A 21,579-nucleotide genomic window follows, 5' to 3' on the forward strand; every position below is an offset into this window, starting at 1 on the left:
CAGAAGAAAAACTAACACTCACTCAAACTAGCCCTGAGTTAGGCCCCTGAATTTTTTTCCAGTCAATTCCAAATTGGAAGAAGGAATTTACTTTAATATATCCATAAGAACAAAATACAAGTGTTCAAAAACTTTGGTTTAAATACTCAGAGATTTTTCTATCTTTGCACAAACTGTTTCATTTATCTCTTAATACCACAGAGAGTGATCTCTTTAGAGATTTGGTTTATTGAACATAAGTGTCTTTTTGGAAACTTTTATCATTTATTGGTCCAACACCTAGATGTACTTTATTTGGAAGCTTAATGATAATAATAATGCTACTATTAATCACAATGTTGAGATTAGTCTGGAAGGGCACTGAGCTTGTTTCAATCATTCTCTGTGATCATATTCCATGATGATGTTTAGTGGTTCAGTTTTGACTTGCAAGTGAGAGTCTAATCATGAACAATGATTCTTCAACAGATTTTCCCTTCCATGAGAAGAGAAATAGCTCAGGATTCACAGGCAGAATTGCTTCTATACATAAAAGTGATACATCTAAAGGAATAAACTGTTAAGTTCTTAAGTATGAGAAATCACTAAGAACATAGCATAAATGGATTTAAAATGTGTTATATCCAGATCAATGTGGCATCATTTTTCCTGTTTTAAGAATACTATGTTGACAAAAGAGGGGGATAGTTTACCAAAAAAATTGACTGCTCTTATAACTTAAAGATCCTGAAAACATGATGGGATTTTGCTAAAGTACTTGACTTCTCCATGATTTTGTTTCCAGCTTTACTGAGGAATAATTGACAAAATTGTATATATTTCAAGTGTACAACGTGATGCTTTGATATACATTGTGAAATAATTACCAAGATCAAGTTAATTACCACATTCATCACCTCACATAATTAACTTTTTTTGTGTGTGTGAGAACTATTAAGATCTATTCTCAGAAAATTTCAAGTAACACAATACCCTATTATTAACTATAGTCACCTTGCTGTACATTAGATTCTTAGAACTTATTCATCTTACAAATAGAAGTTGATATCATTTACCTTACATTTCATTCTCTACCCCCATGCCCTGACAATTACCATTTCCACTTTCTGTTTCTGTGAGTTCAGCTTTATTTTTTTTTAGATTTCATATATAAGTGATACCATGCAGTATTTGTCTGCCTGGCTTATTTCAGTCAGCATAATGCCCTCCAGGTTCATACATGTTCTCATAAATTACAGAATTTTCTTCTTTTTATGGTTAAATAATATTCCATTGCATATATATTTTTTCTTTACCCATTATCTGTTGACATTTAGATGGTTTCATTATCTTGACTATTCTGAATAATGCTGCAGTGAACATGGGAGGGCACATATCAACCAAAATAATGATTTCATACCCTTCAGAAATATAGCAGAGATTTCTGGGTCACATGGTAGTTCTATTTTTAATTTTTTGAGGACCTCCATACTGTTTTCCATAATGGCTGTACCAATTTACATTCCTAACAGCAGTGTACAATGGTTCCCTTTTAACCTTGCTAACATTTGTCATCTTTTCAATAATAGACATCCTAATAAGTGTAAAGTGACATCTCATTATGGTTTTGTTTTGCATTTCTCTGATGATTAGTGATGTTGAGCACCTTTTTATGAACCTATGGGACATTTGTATGACTTCTTTGGAAAAATGTCTACTTAGGTCTTTAGCCCATTTTTAAAATGGGTATTATTGTTGTTGTTATTATTATTGCTTTTGAGTTGTAAGAGTTCCTTATATATTTTGAATAGTAACCTCTTATCAGATATATGGCTTGCAAATATTTTCTCCCATTTTGTAGGTTGTCTTTTTATTTTGTTGACTGTTTCCCTTGCTATGCTGATACTTTTTAGTTTGATGTAGTCTCACTTATTTTACTTTTTCTTGTCTGTGCTTTTAGGGTTATATCCATGAAATCATTCGAAGACCAATGTCATGAAACTTTGTTTTCTTCTAGGAGTTTTATGGTTTCAGCTTCTACAGTTAAGTCTTTTTGTTTTTAAGATTTTATTTATTTTAGGGAGAGAGAGAGTGAAAGAGAGAGTGAGCACAACCAGGGAGAGGAGCAGAGGCAGAAGCTGAGGGAGAAGCAGACTCCCCGCTGAGCAGGAAGCCTGATGTGGGGCTCGATCCCAGGACCCTGAGATCATGACCTGAGCTGAAGGCGGATGCTTAATGGACTGAGCCACCCAGACGCCCCTACATTTCAGTCTTTAATTCATTTCTAATTAATTTTTGTGGGTGTTGTAAGATAGGGGTCCAGTTTCATTCTTCTACATGTAGATATAGTTTTCACAGCACCATTTATTGAAGAGACTATCCTTTCCCCATTGTGTGTTCTTGGCACTCTTGTCAAAAATTAGTGACTATATATACATAGGTTTATTTCTGGGCTCTGTATTCTATTCCATTGGTCCATGTATGTGTATTTATGCTGGTTCCATACTCTTTTGATTACTATACATTTGTAGTATAGTTTGAAATCAGAAAGTGTGATGCCTCCAGCTTTGTCTGTCTTTCTCAAGATTGCTTTAGTTATTTGGAGTCTTTTGTGGTTCTGTATGAATTTTAGGATTTTTTTCTATTTCTTGAAAAAATGTAATTGGAATTTTGATGGGGATTGTATTGAATCAAGAGACCACTTTCAGTAGTATGGACATTGTAACAACATTCTTTTCTAATCCAAGAACACGGGGTATCTTTCCATTTATTTGTGTCTTCTTCAATTTCTTTCATCAATGTCTTAGAGTTTTCAGTGTATAGATCTTTCACCTCCGTGGTTAAATTTAACCCTCAGTATTTGTTTTGCATGATATTACAAATGAGATTGCTTTTTTTTCTTTTGCTAGTTCATTGTTAGTGTATTGAAATACAACTGATATTTGCATGTTTACTTTGTATCTGGCAACTTACTAAATTTATTAATTCTAACAGGTTTTGGTGGAGTCGTCAGGAGTTTCCATGTATATGATTATGTCATTTGGACACAGAAAATTTTAGTTCTTATTTTCTGATTTGGATGCCTTTTATTTTTATGTCTTGCCTAATTTCTCTGGGTAGGACTTCTAGTAGTATGTTGAATAGAAGTGATGAAAATGGGCATCCTTGTCTTGTTCTTGATTTTAGAGGAAAAGCTTTCAGATTTTCGCCATTGAGCATGATGTTAGCTGTGGGCTTGTTCATATATGGGATTCACTATGATGAGGTGAATTCCTTTTATACCTAATTATTGAGAGTTTTTATTATGAAAAGATGTTTAATTTTGTCAAATAAATTTTTGTTTCTATTGAAATTACATGGCATGTATGACCTAATAAATCAGAGTAAACAGGAATTAATTTAATTGGGGAAGAACTGGAGAGGGAATGAGAAGAATCACTAGCACTCCTTCTCAAAAACTGATAAATTTTTTCTTCTTCTCCTTCATTATCTCAATTTATTTTATAAATAATTATTGAGCTCCTACCTAATACGTGCCAAACACGGTCTTGACTCAAAGATTCAATAAAGAACAATATAGACATTGTCCCATAGTACTATGATGAGTGATAAAAAGAAAATTACAGAAAGTCATGACGTAATAGGAGGACTTGACATAATCCTGGGTAAATGTCCATGTAGAAATGGTCTTTGAGCTAAGATTTGAATGATGAATAGAAGTTATTAGGAGGTGCACTAGGTGTTATGCACAAACAATGAATCATGGAACACTATATCTAAAACTAATGATGTAATGTATGGGGATTAACATAACAATAAAAAAATTAAAAGAAAAAAAAGAAGTTATTAGGAGGAGATGTGAGAAAAAAACTTTCCAAGTAGAAGAAGCAGAAGTGCAAGGAACCAAGAGATAATTTGAAGATACAATTAATAGGTCACACTAAAATTTATGCGAGGGGATTGGGCATTGTTGAGAGAAGCGGAAAAGTCAAGGAGATACCCTAGGTTTCTAAGTAAGTGGTGAGACAGGGCATCAGGGAGTAGTAAAAGACTTGAAGAAAAAAAAAAATTGAAGGTTGCATTTTGAATATATTAAGTATAAGATGTCTGTGAAATCTTGAAGTGGAGTCAAACATCTGTTGGAAATGTGAAGCTAGAGTCCAAAAAAAGATCTGCATTGGAGATATAGGTCTTCATGTAAAAGTCTGTGTTTTAAATCCATGGAAAAGATTGCAAATACTTAGAAAAGAGGATTAAAAAAAAGATGAGAATTAGATCCAAACGAGTCTTTAGGTCAAACAGAAGATAAGCCAGTAAAATCGGAGTGGGAGACGAACCATGAGAGACGATGGACTCTGAGAAACAAACTGAGGGTTCTAGAGGGGAAGGGGTGGGGAGATGGGTTAGCCTGGTGATGGGTATTAAAGAGGGCACGTACTAAAAAAAAATAATAATAAAAAATAAAATAAATAAATAAAAAATAAAGAGGGCACGTACTGCATGGAGCACTGGGTGTTATATGCAAACAATGAATCATGGAACACTACATCAAAAACTAATGATGTAATGTATGGTGATTAACATAACATAATAATAAAAAAAAAGATACGGTAATAAATAAATAAATAAATAAATAAATAAATAAATAAATAAATGTTTGGTAGAATTTCCCTGTGGAAAAAAAAAAGAATATGAAAAAGAGCAACCAGTGAGAAAGAAGGAAAACCAGAAAGTAGATAGAGGCTGAAGGAAGAGAAGAGGAGAGAGGTTGGCTCAGCATGTTGAATACTGTCGCAAAATGAAGTAAAATGAAGATAGAGAAGCACACTGGATTAGTAACATCAATGTTTTTGGTGATGTTGACAAGAGCAGATTCAGTGAAGTCATGATTAGAAACTGGATGATGAGGAGATGAAAATGACTAATGTTGAAGATGTAGAGACTATGTGGTAAAAACAGAAGCTTGACTAGGAAGGGAAGCAAAGAAGTGGGTTATACCTACAAAAAATCTGGGAGTCACGGATTTTTTAATTGGAAGACTAATACATGTAATCTAAGGGGACTAATCTAGCAGAAAGGGAAAGATTATTCAATCAGAAAAGAAAGGATTTTTTTTTTTTTTTTAAGAGAGGATGAGTGAGAGGTGGGGAGCTGGGGGCAGGTGCAAAGGAAGAGGGAGAGAGACAGAATCTTAAGCAGACTCCATGCCCATTGCAGAGCACACACAGATCTTGATCTCACAACCCTGAGATCATGACCTGAGTGGAAATCAAGAGTCCCATGCTTAACCAATGAGCCACCCAGGCACCTTGAGAAAGGGTAATCTAAGAAATAAAATCCCCCATGAGATAAAAATGGAATGGTATTAACACAAGTGAGGAGAATGGCATTTGGTAAAATGAAGTACACCTTCTTCATTATGACAGGAGGAAAGAAGAAAATAATAGGGATGGGGTGCCTGCGTGGCTCAGTTTGTTAGGTACCTGACTCTTGTTTGGCTCAGGTCATTATTTCAGGGTTGTGAGATCAAAACCCACATGGGGCTCCATGCTGGGCTTGGAGTCTGCTTAAGATTCTCTCTCTCCCTCTCCCCCACCCCTCTTGCTCTCTCTCTCTCTCAAAATAATAATAATAATAAGGATAAGGATAAGGATAATTACAGATAAATTTACAGGTGAAAAGAAGAGGGAGTTTCCAAATTATGGCTTTTATTTTATCACTCAAGCATAAGCAAAACAACTGAGACTTATAAAACACAGATGAGATCCTTATCAAATTCCACATTTAAAGTCAAGGTGAAGGAAAATAAATAGCTAGAGGATCAGGAAGAAAATCCAGAACATATGGTGTAATAAAATCCTAAATGGTTACATCCATCCATACGGGGGGTAAGAAATGGAACAAAAAAACCATACATCTACATCAAGTTAAAGACATTACAAAGAGAAAGAGAAAAACAGAGAAAGTAGAAGATTCCTATGAGTTCCATATAATTGAGACTTATACCTTGCATAATTCAAGTTTATTTTTTAACTTACTAACTGTAAAAGTGCTTTCATAAGTTGAAGTCACTCAAATGCTCTAACTTTGTATGGGAATAATTAAATCAGCTATCCCTAACTAATTATTAGAAACACTTGATGGAAGAAATACATAAATACATACTGGGAAATGGTGTTAATGGCAAGAAACATATTTGTTAAGATGCCTCTCTGAATTCTTAGAAATTCCTTTGACAAGTCATCATGAGTCTTCTAAAATATAACATAGTGTTAATTGTAGCTATCTTATAATTATGTAATTATATGTGATTTTTATGCTTTTCTGAGTTTTTTCAAGTTGATCACTTAAAGCTTTTACCAAAAATTAATGAATTGTAAGAATACACACACACACACACACGAAAAGAAATGCACTTGGTTATTTCTCTGCATATGTGTATTTATTTATTTCAAATTTTATAATTTAGATTCAGCATGAATTGCAATAAACGGATCTTCAGCAGAGTTACTAATGGAAAAATGAGCATTTCCATCCCCAGAAACAGAGATTTTAATTCCTGTACAGTGGCCATTAATTTTATCTCCAGAAATAACATCACAATATGTGCCAGCAGGAAGACCAGTTTGCAAAGTTAAAGATAATGTCCTGTAAAATAAAATTTAAGATTTAACTTGAATTCAGCACAATAAAAAGCAAGAATTCAGACTATCTCTAAAAGCTTAGCTTTGTGCCAAGACCTCTCCAGTAGATGTGAACAGTTTTCCAGGACTAAAAGTAATCTTACAGAAGACTTAGCAATTTCCTAGTCAGCAGTGAGTATTAACACAAAATTACGGTTGAGGAATATCAGTAAAGATTTGAGTGACATGTCATCCTTAGATAAAAGTACTTCCTTTGGTAAACATAAATATTTTAAAATTTTCCCCATCTAAACATAAGCAAATATTAATTATTTTCAATAATTTAAATTTGATTATTTCTGCAAAAATCTTTTTCACAAGAGGAGAAAATGAATTTGGGCTGGAAATAAAAATAATCTAGCATTTTATGAAGAGGTATATGGTTTTAAATATAAAGCTGTCTCCTAAATTTATCTTGCTTCTCCCATCCAAAAGACAGAAATTAAAGGATTAGCCATAGCTTCTTTTGGTGGCAAGAAAGAGATATATTTGATTTGTCTTTTTGTCAGTAAAATATAATATAGGCTAAAATGAGCTAAGCATGAGTGAAAGTTGGCCTTGGAACGGAGACATTTCAACTGCTTGCAAAGACATCTTCTAAGTCATAGTTCTATATATTAGGGAATCAATATACTGGAGGCAGAGGATGTAAGTATAACCAGTGAAGGTAAGAAGAAGTCTCAGAACTAAAACTTGAAAATCTCCTGAGGTGAATCACTGACCAACCATAAGATACAAGTTCTTTATACAGATGCTTTAAAAAATATATTATTTGTCAGAGGGACAGGGCAGTGAAAAAAGAAGACAAAACAAACAGATACGAGAATACTTAAAAAAAAAAAAAAAGAGCTAAAAAGAGGTACTTCAGTATTGGGGCAATATTTTTCCATTATTTAAAAAGGGAAGGGGGGCTATAAGACAGTTCTTCTAGTGATTTCACAACCTTTATATTAACTACTTTGTGTATTTTGTGTGGGGTGTATATGTGAGCATATATGTGTGCCTCATACCTGCACATGAAATGCAAGGATGCACATAACATAACTCTACTTAGAATAGAAAGCCCTTATAAAGAAGAGATCAGAAGAATAAAAGCCATCATCATTCTTCTTCTGATTTCTGTGGTTTCTTAATCCATTGACTAAAGGATTTTTCAGATACAAAAAAAGTAAATGTGCAAGAAGAGAAAGTGGTAAACCAAGAACATATTAGTATAAAATGTTACCTGTAATTGATATCTACTTACCAGTCATCATTGTTAAAGACAATGAATCCTCTGTTTCCTCTTCCAAAAGCTACTTGGTTGCTACCATTATCCCACCAGTTTGTAAAAGGGTGGCCATCAACTACATTACGGAACATAACCATGTTCCTAAAAATAAAATACCACATAAAATGCTGATGAATACATTAACAGTTTAAAATAAAATGTTAAGAATGTTTATTATTAGAGGATGTCTCTAAATAAGAATGCCCACCTTATCTGACGCCATCGATGTTCACAGACCCAATCATTACCACAAGTAGTGTCTGGATTAATAGTAACTTCTTTAATTACCCCATTATCATTTGGTGGCCCAATCCAATCATTAACATCCTTAAGTAAAGAGAAAAAAAGAAAAAAACTGAAAAAGCTCCAATTTTTAACATTTCATGTATATGTCTCTTTCCTCTCCAGTACACCAAACCCAGTCTGTCTTGTGTCTCTGCATTGTCTTCATTTAGAATCTAACTCCCTCAGTATTTTTAAAGCCTTTTACCAAGTCCTCACCATTTTCTCCCCAATTTTTCATTCTCTAGTGCCATATTTTGAAGGTAAGATTTTTTTGCCCTTTCCATTTTCTTTCCAAGGAATTGCCATGGAATTCTTAATATCACTGTCAGTAGTGCAATGATATTGAAATGGCAAGGACTTCAGTGTCAGCAACAGCAGAATGGAAACAAAGATTGTATTACTATTAGTTAAGAAAACTTAGTTAATATACATATCTTCTCTGTGCCTAATTTTCTTCTTCTGTAAAATGGGGATATTGCTTAGTTGCTATAAAAATTAAATAATGTATGTGAAAATGCCTTGAATATGATAATTGCTAAATAAGTATTCATTTCTCTCATTCTTCCTTCTGGATAAATGTGCTAATCAATACATCATAATATTCTTTACTAAATTGATCAAAGTTTTAATTTTGTGCTTTTCTGATTGGCACTTTTAACAATAGTCATAGAAAAAAAAAAAAAAAAGGAAGAAACCAGGTAAGTATCAGCCTGGTTTGTAGTGAAGTGTTTTTTACTTTAGGTATGAAGTTGCTATACAATGATGCATCTGAAATCTTCAGTTAAAAAAAAAAAAACAACAACTTTCCACTAACTTTGCAAATACATTCATAATTTTATTTCTCAGTTTCTTTTTAAAATTGCAACTCAATACCCCATACATTATCCCAAATATTTTTCTCATCTTTCCCTTTCCCAAAATAGTCTGCAACTTTCTCTTCTCTAATACATATATTTTCCTTCCACTTATAAGATACTTTCCCTATTTAATCCCAGTTCAACTGAATAGTTTCTTTGCATTCCATACAACTTCTTTTCCAAAGTATTTAAAAAAATATATTGTTCATATTATGGGAAGGTGCTATTTTAAGTTCTTTACAACTGTTAACTTCTCCTTATATCAACCCCATGAAGTAGGCACTTACGAAAAGTACATATTTTACTTACTATATCCTTATTTTTAAGTGCTTCTTTGGGGTGAGGGTGTGTTTGTCATATTTCTGATATAGCTTGCATACTCTGACAATAGAGACCATGAATTTTAATTCTTAATATCTACTGCTTTACTAAAAGTGTCCTATATCAGGTTTACACTTCAATATTTGATAAATAGTAAATATACTAGCATCATGTACAATCACAACAAAACTGCCTTCCCTTCCTTGAGAAAAAGATATTTTGGATAACACCAAAACTTACTTGTCCATTTACAAAATGTCTTGGCCAACGGAAACTTGACATTACTCGTGTAAATCCATATGGATGAGCAAGCATAAATCCAACTCCCATTTTGTACAGTCTGAAGGTTACAAAATGATATCAGCAGAGAAGAAAACAGTATTTTTAGCGTCATTAAAAGGTAGGTAAAAAAAAAAAAACAACGGGGTGGAGGGGACTTTATTTCCTACCTAGAGTCCCAGAATGTAAGAATAGATGCTCCTCCAGCTCCATGTCCTCGCTGATTGTCATGGTTATCCACAAAGACAAGTGCTCTATCAGAAGGCATAAAACCCCATCCTTCTCCCCAGTTCCTATTAAAACACATATACACACACAAACATATGTATTCTTTTGAAATAGCTTTAGGGTAAACTAAAGGTGTATTTCTTTTGGTATGGCAGGCCAAAATGAAATTCTCTAATTAAAATGATTATTCTCTAGGAGTTTTTAAAATATATATACAAACTATATATAGATATACATTCTTTGTATGTATATATGTATGAATTACTTATATTCATGTTACAGTTATACGATTTTTGTTATAAAAAAGTCATTTTAGAGATTTCACTACATTATAATTTAGATAAAACTTCAGAATGATCGGAGGGGGGAAAGATGGTGGAGGAGTAGGGGACCCATTTCAACTGGTCCCCGGAATTGAGCTGGATATCTACCAGACCACCCTGAGCACCCACAAAACCAGCCTGAGATGTAAGAAGATCTGGATCTCTACAAACAGAATATCGCAGGCAGTTGGTTTCAAGGTACGAAGCGGAGAGCCGTGATTCTGCGGGCAGATATCGGAGGATAAACGGCAGTGGGAGGGCGCCTGGCCGTGGGGATCCTATACCGCCGGTGAGTGACAGCCTCGCGCGCTGCGGACGGGCACAGACTCGCAGACCAGTAGCGGTGGGGAAAGGACTTTAGGGCAGCCCCCGGGGTGGAAACCTGGAGCGGCAGGAGCACACCTGCGAACTGCAGCCCCCGGGACAGAAACCCAGAGCAGCAGAGTCACCCGCGCGTGAACTGGGAGTGGCTGGTGGTTTTAGAAGCACAAAGGGCAGAGACGTGCCCCGACCTGGAGGCAGGACTGGGGGCACTGCGAAGGGGCGCATGACCCAGGACGCTGCAATTTATAGCAGCACGGACAAAAACGGAGACAGTGTGGCCTGGAGAACTCACTGAAGAACAGACTGCGATCTCTCTGCTCTAAGGCAGAGGGTTGGAAACGGTCTGTTCTGCTCTGACTCGTGGAAGAGACGCGGAAAGCCACCAGGGAAAAGCGCCAAAGAACAAAAGCCCCAAAAACTGATTCCCACTGAGCCCAGCCCCCGCCACAGGGGCGCAGGGCAACTCCGCTCGAACAGGGTTGCCTGAATAACAGCACGGCAGGCCCCTCCCGCAGAAGACAGGCTGGGAAAACAAGAGGCCAGCAACCCTAAGGTCCCAAGAAAACAGGTGCATCTTGCTTGGGTTCTGGTCAATAATTTGGACTCTATACATTCCCTCAAACACCCATCAACCGAATGACTAGGAGGAGGAGCCCCCAAAACAGAAAAGACTCAGAGATTATGACTTATGCTTCATTTTTACAAATGGATGCAGATATAACCAAGATGTCGGAGATGGAATTCAGGCTAGCAATTGTGAAGACAATGGCTAGAATGGAGAAATCAACTAATGGCAACATAGAGTCTCTAAGGGCAGAAATAAAAGGTGAATTGGCAGAATGTAAAAATGCTATCAATAAGATCCAATCCAATCTAGATAATCTAACAGCTAGGGTAACTGAGGCAGAAGAGAGAATAAGCGACCTGGAAGACAATATAATAGATAAAAAGGGAAAAGAGGAGGCCAGGGAAAAACAACTCAGAATCCATGAAAATAGAGAAATAAGTGACACCATGAAGTGGTCCAATGTCAGAATAATTGGAATCCTGGAGGGAGTGGAGAGAGAGAGAGGACTAGAAGATGCATTTGAGCAAATCGTAGCTGAGAACTTCCCTAATGGGGGGAATGAAACAAACATTCAAGTCCTAGAGGCAGAGAGGACCCCTCCTAAGATCAAGGAAAACAGGCCAACACCCCGGCATGTAATAGTAAAACTTGCAAATCTTAGAACCAAGGAAACCATCTTAAGGGCAGTTAGGGGGAAGAGATTCCTTACATACAGAGGGAGGAACATCAGAATAACGTCAGACCTATCCACAGAGACCTGGCAAGCCAGAGAGGCCTGGCAAGACATATTCAGGGTACTAAATGAGAAGAACATGCAGCCAAGAATACTTTATCCAGCAAGGCTTTCATTCAGAATGGAGAGATGCAGAGCTTCCACGACCGGCAGAAGAGGAAAGAATATGTGACCACTAAGCCAGCCCTGCAAGAAATATTAAGGGGGGTTCTATAAAAGGAGAAAGACCCCAAGAGTGATCTACAACAGAAATTTACAGGGACAATCTATAAAAACAACGTCTTCACAGGCAACATGATGACAATTAATTCGTATCTTTCAATAATCACTCTCAACGTGAATGGCCTAAACGCTCCCATAAAATGGCACAGGGTTGCAGATTGGATAAAAAGACAGGACCCATCCATATGCTGCCTACAAGAGACTCATTTTGAACCTAAAGATACATCCAGACTGAAAGTGAAGGGATGAAGATCCATCTTCCATGCCAGCGGACCTCAAAAGAAAGCTGGGGTAGCAATTCTTATATCAGACAAATTAGATTTTAAACTAAAGTCTGTAATTAGAGACACAGAAGGACACTATATCATTCTTAAAGGGTCTATCCAACAAGAAGATCTAACAATTGTAAATATCTATGCCCCCAACATGGGAGCAGCCATCTATATAAGCCAACTGTTAACCAAAATAAAGAGTCATATTGATAACAATACGTTAATTGTAGGAGACCTCAATACTCCACTCTCAGCAATGGACAGATCATCTAAGCAGAAAATCAACAAGGAAACAAGAGCTTTGAATGATACATTGGACCAGATGGACCTCATAGATATTTACAGAACATTCCACCCTACAACAACAGAATACTCATTCTTCTCGAGCACACATGGAACTTTCTCCAGAATAGACCATATACTGGGTCACAAATCAGGTCTCAACCGATACCAAAAGATTGAGATTATTCCCTGCATATTCTCAGACCACAATGCTCTAAAACTGGAACTCAATCACAAGAAAAAATTTGGCAGAAATTCAAACACTTGGAAGCTAAAGACCACTCTGCTCAAGAATGTTTGGGTCAACCAAGAAATCAAAGAAGAACTTAAACAATTCATGGAAATCAATGAGAACGAAAACACATCGGTCCAAAACCTATGGGATACTGCAAAGGCGGTCCTAAGGGGGAAATACATAGCCATCCAAGCCTCACTCAAAAAAATAGAAAAATCCCGAATTCACCAACTAACTCTACACCTTAAAGAACTAGAGAAAAAGCAACAAAATGCCTAAGCCACGCATTAGAAGAGAAATAATTAAAATTAGAGCAGAAATCAATGAATTAGAAACCAGAAACACAGTAGATCTGATCAATGAAACTAGAAGTTGGTTCTTTGAAAGAATTAATAAGATCGATAAACCACTGGCCAGACTTACCCAAAAGAAAAGAGAAAGGACCCAAATTAATAAAATTATGAATGAAAGGGGAGAGATCACAACTAACACCAAGGAAATAGAAACAATTATTAGAAATTATTATCAACAACTATATGCCAATAAACTGAGCAATCTGGATGAAATGGAGGCCTTCCTAGAAACCTATAAGCTGCCAAGACTGAAACAAGAAGAAATTGACAACCTGAATAGGCCAATAACCAGTAATGAGATTGAAACAGTGATCAAAAACCTCCCAAAAAACAAGAGTCCAGGGCCTGATGGATTCCCTGGGGAATTCTACCAAACATTCAAGGAAGAAATAACACCTATTCTACTGAAGCTGTTTCAAAAAATAGAAACAGAAGGAAAATTTCCAAACTCATTCTATGAGGCCAGCATTACCTTAATCCCCAAACCAGGCAAAGACCCCATCAAAAAGGAGAATTTCAGACCGATATCCCTGATGAATATGGATTCCAAAATCCTCAACAAAATCCTAGCTAATAGGATCCAACAATACATTAAAAGGATCAACCACCACGACCAAGTGGGATTTATCCCCGGGATGCAAGGGTGGTTCAGCACTCGCAAATCAATCAGTGTGATAGAACACATTAATAAGAGGAGGGAGAAGAACCATATGGTCCTCTCAAATGGTGCAGAAAAAGCATTTGACAAAATACAACATCCTTTCCTGACTAAAACTCTCCAGAGTATAGGGATAGAGGGAACATTCCTCAAGTTCATAAAATCCATCTATGAAAAACCCACAGCGAATATCATCCTCAATGGGGAAAAGCTGAGAGCCTTTCCCTTAAGATCAGGAACACGTCAAGGGTGCCCACTCTCACCACTGTTGTTCAACATAGTACTAGAAGTCCTAGCAACAGCAATCAGACAACAAAAAGAAATAAAAGGTATTCAAATTGGCAAAGAAGAAGTCAAACTCTCTCTTTTCGCAGATGACATGATACTTTATGTGGAAAACCCAAAAGACTCCACCCCCAAATTACTAGAACTCATACAGCAATTCAGTAATGTGGCAGGATACAAAATCAATGCACAGAAATCAGTTGCTTTCTTATACACTAACAAAGCAACTGTAGAAAGAGAAATTAGAGAAACGATTCCATTTACAATAGCACCAAGAACCATAAGATACCTCAGAATAAACCTAACCAAAGAGGTAAAAAATCTATACTCTAGGAACGACAAAACACTCATGAAAGAAACTGAAGAAGAAACAAAAAGATGGAAAAATATTCCATGCTCATGGATCGGAAGAATAAACATTGTTAAAATGTCTATGCTACCCAGAGCAATCTATACCTTCAATGCCATCCTGATCAAAATTCCAATGACATTTTTCAAAGTGCTGGAACAAACAATCCTAAAATTTGTATGGAATCAGAAGACCCCGAATCGCCAAGGAAATGCTGAAAAAGAAAAACAAAGCTGGGGGCATCATGTTGCCCGATTTCAAGCTATATTACAAAGCTGTGATCACCAAGACAGCATGGTACTGGCTCAAAAACAGACATATAGACCAATGGAACAGAATAGAGAACCCCAGATATGGACCCTCAACTCTATGGTCAAATAATCTTTGACAAAGCAGGAAAAAACATGCAATGGAAAAAAGACAGTCTCTTCAATAAATGGTGCTGGGAAAATTGGACAGCCACATGCAGAAGAATGAAACTCAACCATTCTCTAACACCATTCACAAAGATAAACTCAAAGTGGATGAAAGACCTCAATGTGAGACAGGAACCCATCAAAATCCTAGAGGAGAACATAGGCAGTAACCTCTTTGACATCGCCCACAGCGACTTCTTTCAAGATACATCTCCAAAAGCTAGTGAAGCAAAAGCAAAAATGAACTTTTGGGACTTCATCAAGATAAAAAGCTTCTGCACAGCAAAGGAAACAGTCAACAAAACACAGAGGCAACCCACAGAATGGGAGAAGATATTTGCAAATGACACTACAGATAAAGGGCTGGTATCCAAAATCTATAAAGAACTTCTCAAACTCAACACCCAGAAAACAAATAATCAAGTCAAAAAGTGGGCAGAAGAGATGAAAAGACACTTCTGAAGAAGACATACAAATGGCTAACAGACACATGAAAAAATGTTCATCATCATTAGCCATGAGGGAAATCCAAATCAAAACCACACTGAGATACCACCTTCCACCAGTTAGAATGGCAATAATGGACAGGGAAAGAAATAACAAATGTTGGAGAGGTTGTGGAGAAAGGGGAACCCTCTTACACTGATGGTGGGAATGCAAGTTGGTACAGCCACTTTGGAAAACAGTGTGGAGGTTCCTCAAAAATTTAAAAATAGAGCTACCCTATGACCCAGCAATTGCACTACTGGGTATTTACCCCAAAGACACAGAGGTAGTGAAAAGAAGGGCCATATGCACCCCAATGTTCATAGCAGCAATGTCCGCAATAGCCAAACTGTGGAAAGAGCTGAGATGCCCTTCAACAGATGAATGGATAGAGAAGATGTGGTCCATATATACAATGGAATATTACTCAGCCATCAGAAAAGATGAATACCCAACTTTTACATCAACATGGATGGGACTGGAGGAGATTATGCTAAGTGAAATAAGTCAAGTAGAGAAAGTCAATTATCATATGGTTTCACTTATTTGTGGAACATAAGGAATAACATGGAGGACATTAGGAGAAGGAAGGGAAAAATGAAGGAGGTGGGGAATTGGAGGGAGAGATGAACCATGAGAGACTATGGACCTGAGAAACAAACAGGGTTTTAGAGGGGAGGGGGGAGGGGGGATTGGTTAGCCCGGTGATGGGTATTAAGGAGGGCACGTACTGCATGGAACACTGGGTGTTATACGAAAACAATGGATCGTGGATCACTACATCAAAACTAATGATGTATTGTATGGTGACTAACATAACATAATATTAAAAAAAAAAAAAACTTCAGAATGATCAACATCCATATGATATCATATGGAATGGAAAACTGGGTTAAAAGTATGTTTCAATCTTGAGTTGTTATAATATGAATATTCTAATATTTGAAAATAATTGATGATAATATATGTAAACTATTTGATGTAAAATATGTAAATAAATATAAGTAAATTAAAAATAGCCATGTAGTAAGTACTTCATAAATGATACAATCATTTTAATAATAATGTGGCCTTCACATATTATATTCAAACATTAGTCAAATCTAGTATAGTTATATAATACATAAAGTCTCTAGGGTGTGTTTTGGGTTTCTCAATATCCTCACGATTGACATTCTTAATAATAAAGATGATAAATTGGAATTTGAGGAACTATAACCCTTATTATCAGTAACTGAATCCTTAAAAGTTCTAAATAAGTTCCTAAGATAACTCAGATTGGGATAATAAGACTAATACATCTGTGAAATAATTTAAAAGACAAATCATATTTCATTTACTTTAAGTAAGCCATCTTCTCTCCATTCCACTTGCGCAGAACCGTGCCTAGTTTTGCACCATACTTGAATTCTGTCACACGGCCATTTCCAAAGTACTCCTCGCTTTTAATTGGCTCACCGCCCAGATCAATTACCTAGTAAAAATATAGGGAAAATATCATTTTAAATAAGAACTTTAGAGGCTTTTAACCAGCAAGTTAACATTATACAGAAAATGGCTTGAAACTATTTATATTATTTGAAATACCTCAAATGGTTTTCCTTAAAGCAAGATTCTTTTTTTGTGCTAAATTATATGCTACAATATTAAAAATAACAAGATAACAAGGTGATCTGTTGTCCTGCGAGAATGTTGACCTAACTTTAGTCTTGCACATAAATGATAATAACGATCGCTTGCATTTCTATAGCACTTGATATCTGGTTCACAACATTTCTAAGTGCTTGACAAATATTAACTCATTAATATTTAGACAAAGACATAACTATTATCATCATCCTTTTTATTCATATGAAAAAAAAATGTTGCATAGACAGGTTAATCAGTTTGCCTGTGTGAACACAGCTAATAGTGCTATAGCCAGGATTTAAACTCTGATAGATGACTGGCTCAAGAAAACCACTATAATATTATCTGTCTTGGGGAGATGGCAAATGACACAGATGTTTGCAGCCTAAATAAATCCTCTGCACTTCCATAAAATCTCTTGTGATAAAGAGTTAGATGTTAGATACTGTCTCAACAAAAGAGGGTTCACGAAAACTCTTCTATATAAATGATTCAGCCCTTAAACAACAGAAATTGTTTTAATTAAATCTATCACTTATTTTCTAATGAATTATATGATATTATTTCATATACACATGAAATATAGATACATATATGAATTAATATACCTCCTGGTAAATGAAAGGTTTACTTCCTTCAGAGAACCACTTTGTATTTAGATTATGCAGTTTATCCAAAACTGCCTTTATGTCTCCAGGCCACATGTGCTTAGAAGCATCAATTCTGAACCCTGCTACACCAATGTCAATGAGGCGGTTCAGATAGTCAGCAACCGTGGAACGCACATAATCTTTCTCCAGTGCAAGATCAAGAAGACCAACCAGACGACAATCTCTGACCTATTGCGGTAAAAAATTTGTGATTGATACACAAAACATTGCCTTTACCTGAGAATCCATTTGATTATGCATTCATCTATTCATTCACAGATATTTCTGTAGTGTCTTCTTTGCATTGGGAACTGGAGATACTGACATTCTAGTATGGACATACCTCAGAAATATTTTCTAGTATAAAAATGGAGTATGTAAGAAATAAAGTAGATGAGCTTTTCTGACTGGGACAAATTAAATTGGGAAAAATGTTTTAAATATTGATTTGCGTTTCTTATTTTTAAATAGAGTTGGAATCCTATTTTCCTAAGGAATCCAGGCCAGTATTTAAAATGAAGATTGGGGCGCCTGGGTGGCTCAGTCATTAAGCGTCTGCCTTTGGCTCAGGTCATGATCCCAGGGTCCTGGGATGGAGCCCCGCATCGGGCTCCCTGCTCAGCGGGAAGCCTGCTTCTCCCTCTCCCACTCCCCCTGCTTGTGTTCCCTCTCTTGCTGTGTCTCTCTCTGTCAAATAAATAAATAAAATCTTTAAAAAAAATAAATAAAATGAAGATCAATAAACTACATGTAGATGATTAAAGGCACAGATAGCTCTTTATTCAGATCACTGTGGTTTTTTTCTTTAATTACCTGATAAGGATCATTATAGCTCTCAATGTCTCCAGTTCTAGTTCTACATTTACCATCATTAAAATCCCAACCAGAGAATGGGACTGCTGGAAAATTTCTATTTCCAGGGTTGAAGTAACTTCCACAAGTACTGCTGGTTCCCGCACTCACACCATTCCCACACATATGATTAATTACAGCATCCACATAAATATGGACCTGAAAAACAAAGTTTCTATTTCAGTTTGACTTACAGAGAGGTAGAAATCTATAGTATTATTGACTAAAGTTTATGGTATGTTAATCACACTCCAAAATAGGTCTTTGTTATTTTTTAGCTTATCTTCTTAGTAAACCAAAAGTCAAGCATGAAGGGAAACCATTGTGAACTGAATACCAATCTGCATTCTACCGTCTTGGTAAAATACTTACATATATGATAAACTGATAGAACTAAAACTACCATAACAATGAAAAAATGCAAACAACCCTTTTTTGGGGGTGAGGGGAGGTAAGAATCAGCTGGGACAGGAGAGAGTAGTGGTCTTTGAAATTTCCACGCATCATCCTAAGAAAGAAGCAGCTAGCCTCTATTATCTACTAAGCATCTGAAGGTGAATATTGTCTCTCATGCTCCTCATCAAAAAGAATATAATTATTTACCATCAAAACCCCGTGGGAAAGAAGACCCAGAAATTATAGGTAAAAATACAAGTTACATAAAAATTACAGCAAATATTGCAACTGGAATTTCCAATTCCCCACAAATGTGTATGGGATTGCCCAGAAAATGTGTATAGTTATAGGGCTAAAAGTTGATACTTGCTTTATAAGTAAGTTCGGCTTTAAACTTTGACTTAAATTTCTTTAGTAGACAAAGAGCACATATACAAAAATTTACAAAAGCTGAACATAAGGTAATAATTAAGTTTTAGCTATAGCTTAAATGTAAAGTAAAATAAAAAATAAATATGGAAAAATTTCTGCTCAAAAGGAACAGGAGAGAGGAGAGAGAAATTATTTTTCTAAATATTTTTTAAAGGAAACTTTAATTCACTTACACCAACGTTGTTACATCTAGTCACCATGTCTTTGAATTCATCTTCATTTCCTGATCTTGTGCATATCTTGTAGCTAACTGGTTGGTATCTTTCCCACCAAGGTCTTGAAGGGTTATGAATCACAACATTTTCATTGGGTGGAGAGATCTACAAATAAAAAATCATAATAAGTATCAAATTATGGGTTACTTTATATCATTGGATACTCTCAAAACTAATCAATAATCTAAAATAAATTTCTGAATCTTTGCATATATAGTTACATTTTTAACAACCACATGAAAATATTAACAGTATATTGGAAATGTCCTGCTGAAGAAAGATTATATCAGAAACAAAACATAAAGTTGCCAGCAATACTAAACTTTTTTCTTCCTCAGTAAAATGTTCCAGCTTCACAAATACAGATCATAATACCATTTACTATAAGCATAGAAAACTGCAATTTATACTATGAACAATACCCACCTGAACCCCTCCAAATCCTTTTGGAGCTAGGTATTGCTCACATTCAAGAGCAATGTCATTCCAGCGCCACTCAAACAGATGGACAATAGACGTCCGTCCAGATTTGGTGTTTGGGGCATACTGAGCCCAGCAGAACCCAATGATTGAAAGCAATAGAAAGAACTTCATTTTGCTTTGAAGTTGCCAGCATTCTTTCCAGCAACTATTTATTCCTGTAAGAAACATATTTTACTAAGTAAATGTTAACATGAATAAATACGTAGAGCATAAAGTGTTTATTCATAATCAGAAAATGATTATCAATAATAATATTAACAGGTGAAGAATATCTATAAACAACCTGCCAGGAAAACAATCTAAATGACCTTTTAGAACTTAATGTTTTCCTTATTGAGGGAATATTAACCTTTTTAAACATCTGGCAGTTTATATGTAAAGAATCCTTAATCATGTATTATTTAATTAGGATTAGGTTTTATTTCTGAAGTCCTTCACTAACAGAAGGAAAATCACAATGAAAGCCAACTGAACTTATAGTCAGAACATTTCCTTAACTATCTATTTGCAAACATTATAATGTTTCAATTTCAAAAAGAAATAGGATATTCAATTCAGTTCTGTTTTTACACCATCAACCCTAATTTTTAGTTATTTAAATTTCTGCATTAAGATTTAAGAAATTATTTGGAAGGTGAATGCCCATGAATTGAGGAAACAGACCTTTCCCCACATCCATCAAATCATGTGCTTAATGCAATGGCTATAGTAGTAGAATGTTTGGTTTTTCCTCCTTTTAGCTAAATATCTCTTATACCTGATAGGACACTACAGTCATGAATTCAATCCCATTTCCTTCTTAATGTAAGTAAAAACCTATAAAAGACAATAGTACAGGTGGGGAAAACTTAATCCATTAATCCAACAAGCATTAACTGAATACTGCTTTTTGCTTAAGCATGTGGATGATACTCAAGATACAGTGATGAATAAGACAGGATTCTTATTCTCAAAGAACTTGCATTCTACTGTGAAGAAAACATATGAATGCCCAACATCACTCACCATCAGGGAAATACAAATCGAAACTATAATGAGCGATATATTACCTCACACCTGTCAGAATGGCTAAAATTAACAACACAAGAAACAACAGGTGTTGGCAAAGAGGTGGAGAAAGGGGAACCCTCTTACACTGTTGGTGGGAATAAAAATAGGAGCACTGGGTGTTATATGCAAACAATGAATCATGGAACACTACATCAAAAACTAATGATGTAATATGTGGTGATTAACATAACATAATAAAAAAAAACAGGTGCAACTACTATAGGAAAACAGTATGGAATTCCTCAAAAAGTTAAAAAAAGAACTACCTTATGATCCAGCAATTGCACTACTAGGTATTTACCCAAAGGATAAAAAATACAGATTCAAAGGGGTACATGAACCTCTATGTTGATAGCAGCATTATCAACAATAGCCAAACTATGGGAAAAGCCCAAATGTCCATCAACTGATGAATGGATAAAGAAGTAGTGTGTATATATATATATGTCTCTGTGTGTGTGTGT

General features: G+C 35.7%; 1 protein-coding gene across 4 annotated transcripts in view; it reads right to left on the minus strand.

Moving 5' to 3' along the window:
• Positions 1 to 6,399: 6,399 nt before the first annotated feature.
• The window catches only part of AMY2B (amylase alpha 2B), a 57,815-nt gene continuing 42,635 nt past the window's right edge, over positions 6,400 to 21,579 (minus strand). For all 4 annotated transcript variants that reach the window (XM_036112146.2, XM_036112145.2, XM_078072674.1 and 1 more), the window contains 10 exons: positions 20,009 to 20,220; positions 19,541 to 19,687; positions 18,501 to 18,698; positions 17,646 to 17,876; positions 16,749 to 16,882; positions 9,845 to 9,967; positions 9,636 to 9,735; positions 8,141 to 8,259; positions 7,909 to 8,034; positions 6,400 to 6,627 (listed from right to left, as the gene is read on the minus strand). In XM_036112146.2, the coding sequence (XP_035968039.1) occupies positions 6,438 to 6,627; positions 7,909 to 8,034; positions 8,141 to 8,259; positions 9,636 to 9,735; positions 9,845 to 9,967; positions 16,749 to 16,882; positions 17,646 to 17,876; positions 18,501 to 18,698; positions 19,541 to 19,687; positions 20,009 to 20,176 (1,536 nt within the window). In that variant the 5' untranslated portion in view covers positions 20,177 to 20,220 and the 3' untranslated portion in view covers positions 6,400 to 6,437. The remainder of the gene's footprint in view (positions 6,628 to 7,908; positions 8,035 to 8,140; positions 8,260 to 9,635; positions 9,736 to 9,844; positions 9,968 to 16,748; positions 16,883 to 17,645; positions 17,877 to 18,500; positions 18,699 to 19,540; positions 19,688 to 20,008; positions 20,221 to 21,579) is intronic.

Source organism: Halichoerus grypus, chromosome 5, assembly GCF_964656455.1.
Source record: "Halichoerus grypus chromosome 5, mHalGry1.hap1.1, whole genome shotgun sequence".
Classification (NCBI taxonomy): Eukaryota; Metazoa; Chordata; class Mammalia; order Carnivora; family Phocidae; genus Halichoerus; species Halichoerus grypus.